Here is a 13,868-nt window from a genome sequence, read left to right on the forward strand (position 1 = left end):
CTGATTTCATCCCATAGATTTATACATAACAGAAAAGTTTTTGATGCATTATGACGATTTAACCTCATTATTGTGCTTTTCTTTTTACTTTTTTTTTTCTTTTCTTTTCAGAGCAATTCTATTTTTTTGATGCATGCAAATCCAGGATATTTATTTTTTTGTTGCTGTTGTTATTGTTCATTGAAAGAGATACAACCATGCTTCATCTCCCTGATTGTATGTATAAATTCTGCAATAAAAAAAATAAATAGTAAAAAAATAAATACTAAAAAGTATATATAGACATACATGTACATATGTGTACATATGTACATATATGTCTGCTTGAAATTGTTTAACATCCTGTCATTTTTCTTGCAATAAAAAAAACAGCTGTGCTTGTTACTTTAGCAAACGTGTAATTTTGAATTTACAAAGACAATCAAACTGGTGCAATAAAATATTACATTTAAATATCATTACAATATAAAAATCTTTTCATTAATCATATTAAATCTAGTTAAAAGTACTTGAATAAATAATATGTAAGGCTTTTACTTAATAATTCACTCTATTAATTTGTTTAGTAAAAAAAAAAAAAAAAACTTTATTTGGTGTCAAAGCATTTTATATTTTTTCATTAAAAAAAAGCATGTGCCAAGCATTCTTTTTAAAAATTAATCAGGATAAGCATAACATTAGCAGCATCAATGAAACTTTAGTCAAAAATGGTGAATGAAAGAGTCCCATCTTTCACTTTTGAGCAAAATATAATTTAACGTGTACGAAGGGAAATTAATGATATTCATACAAATACACAAAACCATTACGGAGAATTCAAACATTCATGCTTGCAGAAAATTAAAGCATTCAAAACAAATGACTCAGAAAGCTATTTATTTCTCAACACGAGCAAGTACAAAAAGGAAGATGTAAAACAGGGAAGTAAGCGTTACCGTACCGCACAACTGTTAATTCTTTAAAAAGGCCTAAACAGGAGATAACCAAGCCAAAATAACTGGGCTGAACCACAAAGACAACAAAACAAAATCAGTGTGTTTACTGCAGACATCAATGATTAGCAGATTACTCACTACAATGCTGTCAAATGTCTGATGGTGCGTTTCTTAGACCGTTAAGACCAACTTTTAAAACATACAGTAAAACGTACCAGCTGGTAAACAAAAAATATAAAGTCCACTGCAGTAGATGTTATTGTTCAAAGTAGTAAATAAAGTAAAAAAGCAATAAAACTGATAGAAAACCCCACACCATGAGAATATAAGTATAAAAGAAGAGAAAGCCTACAAATGTGTGCATCTAAGTGGAGTTTTAAGGCATTTCTGTGAATTAAAATACAGCTGACACCCAGTGCGTCCACAATAAACATAACTTGTCTTTATCCTCATTTTAGTACCATTAATATTCACGCTTTCTAAATATGAAAGGTGAACTCTTGTGCAATGTTTCCTTTCAAAAAAGATACTGATCAGATATTGCATTATTGACAAAATGCAACATGATGTCAAGAGATTGTCCAATTGTAGTCTTAGTTTTTTCATGATCCAATCTGGCAAAGTAGCTTTTATGTGCTTTCAATCGGACTTCAGCTTGTTTTCCCGTAGCGTCCACTAGAGGGAAACGCTGCCCGGCGCACAGCTTGACTTGACAAATAGAGATTTAAATGCATTGAAAAGAAAGACAATTTTCTTTGATAGTGATGAAATTTTACATGCATCTCAGTCTATGTTTCTCCATCAAGAACGTAGTGCTAAGCACACATGACCGCTTTTTCTGAACACAAACAAACATTTTTAAACAAACTCTGATATTAATTCATGTCTGTGAAGGCATCACGATTATGAACCTGTCCATTTGATAAAACTGTAAACTTGACCAGGTGCATCTACGAGTACAACATCCACTCATTTGATCCTATTTATCCACAAGCACTCTATAAAGTATCGACGAGGTTATCTGGTAAACGTATCCCAGTCTGATGCATGAAAAGCACGACTGGTACAAGCCAAGCAGCTTAAAAAGAGTGTTTTGGCAGAGAAAAACATGCCTTCGGGGTCTAAATACAGCTGAGCTGACCACAAACCCCGATCAATATACAGACGAACATATGCTGAACATTGTCAGTAGAATCATGATATAAATTATTTACGGCATCTAACCTGATTGGACAAAGACTTGATTAAACGACATCATAATGGACCGTTGGTTTCAGTGGCGAGGTTATTCATATGGGCGGAGCTGCGATAGTGATTGGTTACATTAATTAGGCATCGTTAACATTATGTTCCATCAATCTGATAAACATGAGGGATATGAGAAAATAGTGTTTAGAAAAGGGTAGGATAAATGCAACCTCCAGTCAGATGGCACTTCCTGTTCCCACAACATACAAACAGACACACACACACACACACACACACACACACACACACACACACACACACGCACACACGCACACACGCACACTTAGTCGTCTCCCGGTTTCATCTTCATCTGAGCTTGCATCTGAGCGATCATCTGCTGCATGCGTCTCAGCTGCAAAAGAAGAAAAAGCGGATATGTATATAAGACATATATATAAACAAATTAATCCCTGTATTAATAAGTAGAAAAGTTTCCTGAGCAAATCATCATATTAGAATGATTTCTGAAGGATCATGTGACATGTGAAGACTGGAGTAATGATGCTGAAAATTCAGCTTTGAAAATTTATCACAGGAATAAATGACATTTTACAATATATTTAAATAGAAAACTGTTATTTTAAATTGTAATAATATTTCACAATATTTCTGTTTTTACTGTATTTTTCTTTTTTCCCCCAAATAAATGCAGCATGGGTGAGCAGAAGAGACTTCTTTCAAAAACATTACAAAATCTTACCAACCCCAAATTTTTGTACAGTTGTGTATGTGTGTGTGTGTGTGTGTGTGTGTGTGTGTGTGTGTATCTTCATCTGGTGCAATAAAGGACATATCATTTCCAGCTAAATTTCCGATCAGAAGTGTGCGTTTGTGTATTTTCACACTTTACTTCACAGCATCTAACATTGTTACACCTCGTGTAGACTGACACGTACACATAAACACAGTGAAACATAAACACAATTACACAGCACTCTAATTAAGGTCTAATCACTACAATCATGATAATTAGAGAACATACTGTACACAACGGCTCCTCTAAATACATCACTGATGATGAAGATGATGCTTAAAACACACTTGTGGTTGTTTTGTATCTTGGTGCAGTCTTTCCATTTTCCAATATCATTTTCAAGCTAATGATATTTTCTATCCCTTAAACCTAACGCTCACTTTTGCACTTTTACATATTAATTAAAACTTTATTCAGCATGTTTATTAATCTGTTTTCCTCTTTGGGGCTTTTGGCTGCTTCCCATAATGTAGCTGATTTCAGGTTTTACTATCTTTTCGCCAGCTTAAAGGGATAGTTCACCCAAAAATGATTTACGGCAAAAGAGTAAAGCCCAGCTCACACCGCCAGCGACACGCAGCGATGATCCCATTCATTTCAATGGAGCGCTGGCGACTTCCGACGTCAAGCGACAAAAGTTCAGAAATTTTAACTTTATGCAAATGAGAAGCGATTTTCGCGAGCAACAACCAATAGGAAAGAAGACTTTCAGTGGAGCTCAGCTCACGTCACCGTCTCGAGTGCAGGCAAGACAGAAGAGTTCGAGGGCAATTTCACTGTTTTATATGATTTGACTGTAACCACAAACATGGATATAATAAAATGATACATGAAAAAGAAACTGTCGAGTTTAATTCACACATTTAGTTTGAGTGTTGTAATTTTATGATGCAAGTTTAGCACTTCTGCAGTTCATTTTACAGTTTCCCCTGCATTATGTTGACTATTAGAGACAAGAAAATTGATTATTTGTCAAATTCGAATGACGTTTTAGTAATTTATGACAGTATGAGTTAATCTGTTGATTGATCGATCGTTAGGCTAAATGATTGAATCCACTGAACACTGCTGTGGATATATAAAAACACTCTCCCAACAGCATACCGTTTCTTTTGAGCCTAATTAAAATGATACAGTTGTATATATCACTTGTGATGGTATTTTGTATAGATATGGCCAGACTTGCAGTCTACCAATCACATTAGAGCAACAGCACTACGAACGCCCACAAGCGACTTCACAGTACAGAGACTAGCGACATACAGCGACTAAGTCGCTGGCGGTGTGAACAGGGCTTAACCCTTGAACTTGACACACAACGTAATGACAGCAATTGATGCCTCTCGCGGTTCAAACATCCCGCGTTCGTCATTACGTTACGTAAATCGATGCATAGGCCGTCAGCTGGAAGCTAGTTATTTTAGTCGATAAAGTTTTAAATATGGATATTTTTCTTAAACAAACGCATTGTTTCACTTCAGAAGGCCTTTATTAATCCGCCAGAGCCGTGTGGAGCACTTTAATCATGAATAGATGCGCTTCAATGGACTTCTAAAGTCATTCACTCCCATTGTCAAGCTTGGAAGAGCCAGGGCATTTTTTAATATAACTCTGATCGTATTCGTCTGAGAGAAGATTGCTGTATAACCCTAGGATGGCTTCAGGGTGAGTAAATCATGGGCTAATTTTAATTTTTAGGTGAACTATCCCTTTAAACCTGTATACACACACTCTTTACATTGTAAGTGTACATACTCTATGTTCAGTGCTGCAGGAAGTTGATGTCATTTCCTGTGCAGAGTGCATGTTTATAAACTGCACTGATTGCATCCGCACCTGACTGGGATATACATTCCCATAGGCCAGAGTTTCGCAAACAAATTAAGCATGAAATGGACGATATGTATGGTTTCACAATATTACTCTGTTTACTGTATATTTTACATCAGCCTTGGTGAGCAGAAGAGATTTTTTTCAAAAACATTACAAAATCTTAATATATAGTGATGTAGTTTGAACCGATTGTCAAAATGATATGCATATGTGTCATACCTCAGCATCCTTCTCCAGGAGGATCTGGTCTTTGTCCATCACTTCTTCCTCAACCGCCCTGCTGGAACACATGGTTTTAGCACAAAAATACACCAAACATTCACTCAAATCCCTTGCATGCCGACACAGCGGTATAAATATCTCAATTAGATGAAGTACCTCGCACCAGCAGATTTACATTTTGAGCTAATCATTCCTCATAGTAACACAGCTTATATATTAAGTTAGGAGCTCTAAATACTATAAATGTGAGAATTAAACTGGGAAACATTTTATGTATATAATATATGTATATATAAGTTTGGACAAACCCAAACTGTGCATCACAAGTCACTGAAACACGACGCAGATGTGTCACACGAGTTAAGCCCGTTTCACTGACAGCTTACATTTTGTTCTGCTATTTGTTGTGCGTTAGCTTTGAGAAAAAAATAATTTAATGCTATAAATTAAGGAGACATTGAATTAAGTATATAGAGTCCTATTAACCACGGAAATGTGCAAACTCCATTCACGCGTAGTGGGGATCAGTAGGGTCAGACAGTCTTATTTGTAGGATTTTGACAAATTTAAAATAAGTTTTATGGAAAATCCCTTCAGAAATATTTAAGGTTCTGCACTATTTCTATTTTACCAATCAAACAAGCAAGTTTGTGATTAACTGAGTAATGTTTGATCATCATGTCTCAACTTTAAAATCTTTAAATTGAGCAGTTATTAACTTTTAAAATGTGTGTATATATGCCGGGTGTCAATAGAACAGTGATTAACTAGGACAACGGCACTTTATGACCCCTTGGCAATCTGGGATCGTGTTTGTTGATTTGCCTTACCTGCCAGTTCGCTTTAGTCTCTCTGAACGGAAGTTCTCATAGTGGAGATCTTGAGTGACCTCCTGCAGGTCCTGCATGTGAGTTCTACACACACACATACACACACACACACACATTAAGCTTACAGATTTATGTCAGCAGAGGGCGCTGCAGAACAAATGGAGAAATCATGCCAACAGTCACCCAAATTATGTCTTATAAGATATCTCACGGGACATATTTCCTCCAAAATCAAAGAAATAAGAAACTATATTTTTGCATAAAGAAATTACAGCCTATTTTTCCATAATAATATTCATATTCATAATAATGAATCATATTTCCCTAAATTTCTCAATAATGTATTGCAAAATAACCCTTCACTAATTAATATTATTTAAAGTATCCCTTACTTAAAACATTATTATTTGAAGTATTTGTACATCACTGTGGGATCTGTTATTCTACCTTTTATTTTGTATGCTGATTTAAATGCATTTAGTTTTCAGTAACACTCTACATTAAGGTCTCACTTGTTAACATGAGAAATATTTTTTTATAAAGCAATCATTCATTTTTGCAAATGTTAGTAAAGCTCTAATTGTTCTTTTTATTTTATTTTAGTTTACAGTGCATTAACAAATGTTGACAAATACAACTTTAGTAAATGTAGAAATTACCAAGATTTACTAAGATTAATAAATGTAGAAGTATTGTTCGTCGTTAGTTAATGTTGAATATAGTTAACAAATAAAACCTTATTGTAAGGTGTTAATTTCTCATTAAAATACAGTTTTGAGACTCATGACTTATGAGAATCACCATTGAGAATAAATAAATCATGCAGACGCATTACATTAAAGAGAATTTGGAGTAGACATGTGCGTTGAAAATGCATACATTTTAATGGTCATAAAACTGGATTCATTTTCTTTATGCAAAAAGATTTTTTACTTTTGGAATGAAACATTTTGTACGAATCACCCGGTCCTTGTTATCTGATTTTAAAGTGTTTTTGCATTGTTAAGTAAGCCTTGTTACTCATTTGGCATGTGAAGAGTTTCATTTACAAAAGAAACGGCAACAAAAATATTCTGTTGGACTCTCGGGTTCAGAGGGTGGAAATGGACATGTAAACAGTTTCACCTTTTCAGTTTTTACTATTATGTTTCTCATATTTAGGAGGTTAAACGTGTTTAGGTAACGTGTGTGTGTGTGTGTACTCACACCAGCATAGTGCGCAGCTTGAGGAAATCATTGTGCTCGGGGTTTTCCACCTCCACCACCCCCCACGGGTACAAGCGTCCACGGATCTTCTTCCCCTTCACCTCTATCAGCTGGTTGGAGCCGATGACGGCAAACGGGATGCTGGCCTGCACACAAACACACTCGTTCAACTTTAATCAAAGCCTTTGGGGGGGTCGGGCAGTGTTACAGAGCTGATAATGAACTTAAAAACTTTGACCTCTGACCTTTAGGACACGCGTCTGTTCCTTGAATTCTTCGTCTTCGTCCGAATCAGCGTCGGGAAGCTGGTAGATCCGGATCCCTTGCTCACTGATCTCATCTAAAATCTGCACGAAATAAAAACTTTTTAAAAGCTATAAACCTTGGTCTGTGGACCAAGTGCAATTGAATTAGCTGAAGTATAAGCGCAAAAAAAATCTTAATTATACTTGTATATTTTAAATTAAATAATTATTTAACATTAACTATACATACACGCATATACCTATATTAAATATATTATATATTATAAATGTATTTATATAAGCTAAAAACCTTTACGTTCAGACCCAGTGTAATCGATTTAGCTGAATTATAAGCGTGAACAATCATAATTATACTTGTAAATTTTAAATTAAATAGTGTAAATTTCTAATTTTTATTCAATAAATGCAGAATAACAATAAATTCTTAATTTATGTACGTTTATATACATCATAAGTTAAAACATTATACATCTTAATTATACTTGTAAATGAATCATTAAGTTTAAGGGTTAATTTAAAATAACATTACATTTAGAATTAATTAAATTAAAATAAATTATTCATTTAAAAAAAAAAACACATATATACACACACATGGCTGCTTTCTGGCATGGACATAAAAAGCATTAAAAACTCATTGGACACTACAACTTTCAACGTTCTCTCAGCATGTTGTCATCTGGAACGCTCTCAGAGAGACCCGAGGAAACTCTTTGATGCTGAGAACAGGAATCTTATGAATCACTCAATATAAACGACTTTCTGGATCCACACGTAGGGAGTTTAGAGCCCGTCAGATAACAGGTACAATCTGTCCGAAACAGATCTTGCCCCAATTACCCTATGACCTGAACACATCCATCAAGATTTTCACCTTACACCAACCTGAACCAGTGAAAACTATGATGCAAAGCAAAAAAAAAAAAAAAAGATGGGTTATTTGTTTAACCCAACCGTTGGGTTACACATATTGGGTCACTATGTTGGGTTATTTTCCAAAAATATTGGGTCATTTTTTTTTTTTAATCGTTGGGTAATTTCTAGAAATAACCCGACTGTTGGGTTAAATAGCCTACGGTTTCCGCAGCAACGGTTCAAATTTTAACGGTCCAGTGACAGACAGTCACAGAAGCTGCTGCTACATCCTGATTATGAAAGGTATGTCATATTTTTATGTATATATATAACGTTTTTATGTATATATAACATTAAGTATTGTGTACTGAGACGTTGAATATAATTAATTTTATATAGTTGAATTTGATATTTTTAAAAAACGAAGTTCCCTTTAGTCCTAAGGAAATGAATCCTAGCTAGTAGTAAGTTACCTACTACAATAAACTAAGTAGGCCTAGTCTGAAATCACTATCTAGCATTAGGCCTGTTTTACGGTATTCGTGATAGCAAAGGTCTTAAAGGGACTTTAGTGATGGTCTGTCACAGCTGAAGCAGTGCTAAATAAATAAATAATTTAACTCGACTGTTGGGTTATTTTAACCCAACTAAAGTTTAACCCAATGCATTGGGTTGAAATAACCCACATTTGGGAAGGTGCCATACCAACCCATAGTTGGGTTATTCGTTTTTAAGTGAGTAGGCTAATAAACAGAATATGCGATTGAAAAACAGCATTGCTTAAGCCAAAAATATGTATATAAAAAATAGCACTTCTGAAGCACCTGTGGTGGATCAGACATTAGGATTTATTTTTCTAACTTCAAAGCTGTTTTTCTAAGAAGCACATTCACAATGCCATTACGTAATGACGCCCAGAACGCCACCAGAAGCCTCTTCCTGACATTCTAAGTGCTTTCATGTAATCTCAGCGGGGACGGCGAATCAATGGGAGAGCAGCTCCTGCTCCGCTGGTCTTCACAGAAACCCCCTCCTGTTATGATTAGTCGTGTTTTCATAGCGAGGAACCGCAGCGAAACAGGACCGTGTGTGTTATTGTTTGCATGGGTGTCATTGTTGCGTGTTCGGAGTCCAAATAAACACGGCACAGTTGCGCCCGTGGGGAACATGACTGTAGACAAGCTTCCTCTGATCAAACAGAATCCGTGGTGAGCAACAAAATGAAGAAGGGTGCGAGATTTATAAGGGTCCATCTTACCCATTCGTGCCAAATCTGGGGCGTGGACAGATGGAGAAATTGAATTTTTTTGGATGACTTGACCTCCAAATGGGAAAATAAACACGTCGCTTCACAATGAACAAAGAAAAATGGCACAATAGTGACTTTTATGCACAGGAACAGGAAAGGAAGTTAAGATATGGCCGTATATAAAAACTGAAACCAAAAAAGTATATTAGAGACATATTTTGACAATTTTATAAGCGGCTAATCAGTAGTTGTGTCCTAAAGTCGTCCCAGGCAGCTAATGTGTTTGTCGGTTAGCCGTCTGTCCCGTCAGCTTTTAAATACCAGTTGGCGTTCTGCCTATCTGTGTTTTTTTAAACTCCAGTTAATACATTGTGTTGATGCTATCATTTCGATCGTTAAATATAGCTGCACATCAGAAGTTCGTTGGAGACTCAATCTAGAGACTGCCCCAGATTCAACAATCCTGATATCTCTAATAATGTAGAACCATCTCTTGATATATGTGAGAGATTTTTGAGGTTTTTTATTGAAAAGACTGATGGCATCGGATCCTCCCTTATTCCTTCTCACTCTAATACTCTACTTTGAATAGTTTCCAGCCGGTGTCTTTCTCTGACCTGAGGAAATTAGAGATGCAGATGAAGTCTACAACTTCACCCCACGATGTTGTTCCCTCTGACATCATTAAAGGTTCGTTTGATACTACTGGTTCTAGCAGTCAAGTAATAATTAATTCCTGTTTAGTCTCTGGCACTGCGCCTTCGTTTTTAAAGCATGCGGTTTTCCAGCCGTTGCTTAAAAAGCCCAATGCTGATGTAAATCGTCCTATTTCAAAATTGCCCTCTCTTTCAAAAGTTATGGAAAAAGTTGTCCTATCACAGTTACGTCCGTTTTTAAATTCGACTCGGATACTTGAACCATTTCAATCAGGTTTTATAACTTATCACAGTACTGAAACGGCTTTGTTAAAAGTGATGAATGATTTGTTACTTGCGGTTGTCTGGTTAAATTTGGATTTTACTGGATCTGAGCGCCGCTTTAGATGACAATATCCTTCAGACATGCATTGAAATACTCTGGTTTGAGTCATATCTTAAATATGATATACTCTCAGTGGCTACTGGCCAGTTTTTCTCTCCTGTGGGGTTCCTCAAGGGTCCATTCTGGGGCCACTGCTCTTTAATCTGTACATGCTTTCACTATGTAATATAATTAGGAAATGTAAAAATGTATTTTAATTTCTATGCCGATGATTCTCAGATGCACCTTCCAATAAAATCTAGAGACTCTCAGCAGACTCTCTGAAGCCTCTCATGGACTGTCTTGAGGATATTAAATAGTGGATGGCAAATAATTTCCTCCATCTTGAGAACAATGAGAAAACTGAGGTGATTATCTTTGGTCCCTCCGAAACCAGAAACTCTATAGATAGTAACTTAGACAATCTCACTCCATATGCTAAGTCACATGCAAAAAAGTTATGAGTTAAAGGTCCCGTATTATGCCCCTTTTCACAAGATGTAAAATAAGTCTCTGATGTCCCCAGAGTGTGTATGTGAAGTTTCAGCTCAAAATACCCAACAGATAATTTTTTACAGCATGTTTAAATTGTCATTTTTTGGGGCTCAGAAAAACTTGCTGTTTTAGTGTGTGCCCTTTAAATGCAAATGAGCTGCTGCTCCCGGCACAGGGGGCGGAGCTTCATGAGCTCGCACTCAGTCTCTCAGGACAATTTCATCTCACGGAATGATGATAATATCAGAAACTCTCAGTAACGTAAAAATCACCGTAAGAGCTGAGTAAACACAGTAAGTTATAAGAAGTGCGCAAGTACTAAACGAATTTCGGTAGAGTTGAGGGAGCATTTCTGTTGGCGGAGGTTAGTCAAAACACGGTTCTACTGACGTCATTAAAGAAGGAAGTAGAGGGATGTAGTCCAAACGGGCCGTTCAATGTAGGCGTACTGTTAAATAAAATATCTCGCTTGGCATTGAACTTTGAGCTTTATAATTTTACAAATATTATTTATGCTCTAACACAGTGGTTCCCAAACCTGTCCTGGAGTACCCCCAACACTGCACGTTTTCTTTGTCTCCCTAATCAAACACACCTGATTCAACTCATCAGCTCATTAACCCATGTGATAATGAGCTGATGAGTTGAATCAGGTGTGTTTGATTAGGGAGACAAAGAAAACGTGCAGTGTTGGGGGTACTCCAGGACAGGTTTGGGAACCACTGCTCTAACAGCAACATTACACACTAACTAAAGTTTGAAACATGGGATCACGAAGAACGGGACCTTTAACTTCGACTCTGAGCTTTGTCTTGAAAACAAATTAGCTCATACTATCAATTAGCCTTTCGCCGAGCCCCGCCCCCCTTGCTACGTCCGACAAACAAATGATCAAACACGACCAGCGCGACAGATTGCCATGACGGGAAGAGGTATACCCGTGCGTGTCAGTGACCTTTTTTGGAGCAATACCTCCGCGATATCCTCCAGATCGAGGCAAAAGGGGTTACAGTATGCAGTGGAGGGATGTATTCAAAATATAAAAATACGCAATGAAGGAGACACGACTACTATCTACGTCTCTACCGAGGCTAATGCTTACCGGTGTTCATACACATCATTTGTGATATGACAAAGAACAAGGAAACAAGTGTTTAAAAAGCATTGAAAGACACTCACTGTTGTGTTTTTGTGTGAAAGAAAAAACTGTCTCTGAAAATAAAAGTGCTGTCAGCAATAATTTCTTATGTGTTTTTTCGCATAACACTATGACTACAGTTTTAAATGCTGCAAAACACATGGGAGTTATATTCTCGATGCTGTAGTTTATTTTATCAGTCACAGTATATCATTAATCAAGCTTAATTTGACTTTTCAACTACAATTAGGCAGGGTGAACTAAAAGCTTTTACAATCTTTTAGCTATATATCATTGACAAAAGTATGTGGTGCATTTTCTTCCAAAAACGATTTTCTTTCTCAAATTCATGCTTCAAGTTGACAAAGCACAATAAACGAAAATCACACAATAACTGTTTAACCAGACATAGCCTTAATTTGCATCTAAATAACTTTCATTGATTGTCTTTCATAATGCACTTACCATAATATTTATTAGTGGGGCAACGGATCATAAAACTTGCGGTTCAGACAATATTATGTTTTTTGAGTTACAGATAGGAGTTTTTCAGATCAGAAAAAAAACCCAAAAAAAACCTTTAAGTAGCCAGAGATACCACAGCCAGCAGACGTATTTATGCTTCGTAATGTTCGACACATTTAACTGGGAGTGGGGCCGTCCACACTGTTTTATCCATTGTAGGCACCGCTCACGTTGTGTTTTCGGCTTTGGGAATGGAAAGAACACAACTCCTCCAGACAATCTCTCGGGGTATCTAGTGTCCGATTTACAAACGCCATGGGCGCACCGCTTCACCATCTTGCTTGGAGTCAATGCTTGTCGGACCTGCTCACATAGTAACGGTTGCTATGATGTGTGATTGGACAATGGCCGTTTTGGGGGAGGGGCCGGCGAGAGGTCAATTGAGAATCATTTCTAGACACTTTGCTTTCAAGACTTGGAAAAAGTTATTCATGCATGGTCTTCCTCAATCTTCATTGGCAGGTTTACAGATGGTTCAGAATGAAGCAGCTAGACTGTTAACTAATGCAATAAAACGTGATCACATCACTCCAATTTTAGCTTCTCTTCACTGGCTCCCTGTCTTTTTTAGGATTCAATTCAATTCAACTCCTTCTATTTATGTTTTTAAATCTAGACTTAAGACACATCTTTACTCTTTAGCCTTTCCTGATTATTCATTTATGGATTAGTAACTGTCATCTTGGATTTATACTCTATTTTATTTGATATTTTATTGTATTTCATGATTGTTTAGTACAGCACTTTGGTCAGTGTAAGCTGAATTTAAATGTGCTCTATACATTTTTTTACTTACAAATGACGCACAATACACTATTAAACGATTTTAATGCACGACGTGGAGGCAAAGAACTTGCCGACACGAAGCATAGAATAGTGCACAATTATTAGTCTGTGTTTTATTATTGTTAATTACTTACCTAAATTAAAAACATTTTTGTTAACTTCAAGTTGCAAAAACATTTCTAAATATTAGATTCAAAATGAAAATTTGAAATGTTACAAAACAAAAATTGTACAAAAATTCATTTATTTATTTAAAAATGAAAGCTAATTCAACATTAAATAAAAACTATAATATAATACTAAAATAACACTGGTGTACAGTACATTGACCAATATTAAAATAAAAGTACAAAAAGCAATTCTTCCATGACTAAAGTTTTACATGACCAGAAAGGTTGAATTTGTGGATGCAACCTTTTCTAAGTGTGCTGACAGTTAATGTATCCAAAGGATCCAAAAGCATGACAACCTGTCAGCATGCTAAAATCCTCTTTGAGAAGTAGCGT

At 36.1% G+C, this 13,868-nt stretch overlaps 1 protein-coding gene across 2 annotated transcripts in view; it reads right to left on the reverse strand.

Moving 5' to 3' along the window:
- Positions 1–108: 108 nt before the first annotated feature.
- The window catches only part of LOC307173488 (septin-2), a 38,494-nt gene continuing 24,734 nt past the window's right edge, over positions 109–13,868 (reverse strand). The window contains exons 8-12 of one of the 2 annotated variants that reach the window (XM_079896635.1): positions 7,274–7,375; positions 7,029–7,174; positions 5,823–5,906; positions 4,990–5,047; positions 109–2,535 (exon numbers count right to left, since the gene is read on the reverse strand). In XM_079896635.1, the coding sequence (XP_079752761.1) occupies positions 2,467–2,535; positions 4,990–5,047; positions 5,823–5,906; positions 7,029–7,174; positions 7,274–7,375 (459 nt within the window). In that variant the 3' untranslated portion in view covers positions 109–2,466. Of the gene's footprint in view, positions 2,536–4,989; positions 5,051–5,822; positions 5,907–7,028; positions 7,175–7,273; positions 7,376–13,868 lie in introns of both variants that reach the window. The other variant, XM_079896634.1, reaches the window with a different exon arrangement.

This window comes from Squalius cephalus (genome assembly GCF_949319135.1).
Source record: "Squalius cephalus genome assembly, chromosome: 16".
Taxonomy (NCBI): Eukaryota; Metazoa; Chordata; class Actinopteri; order Cypriniformes; family Leuciscidae; genus Squalius; species Squalius cephalus.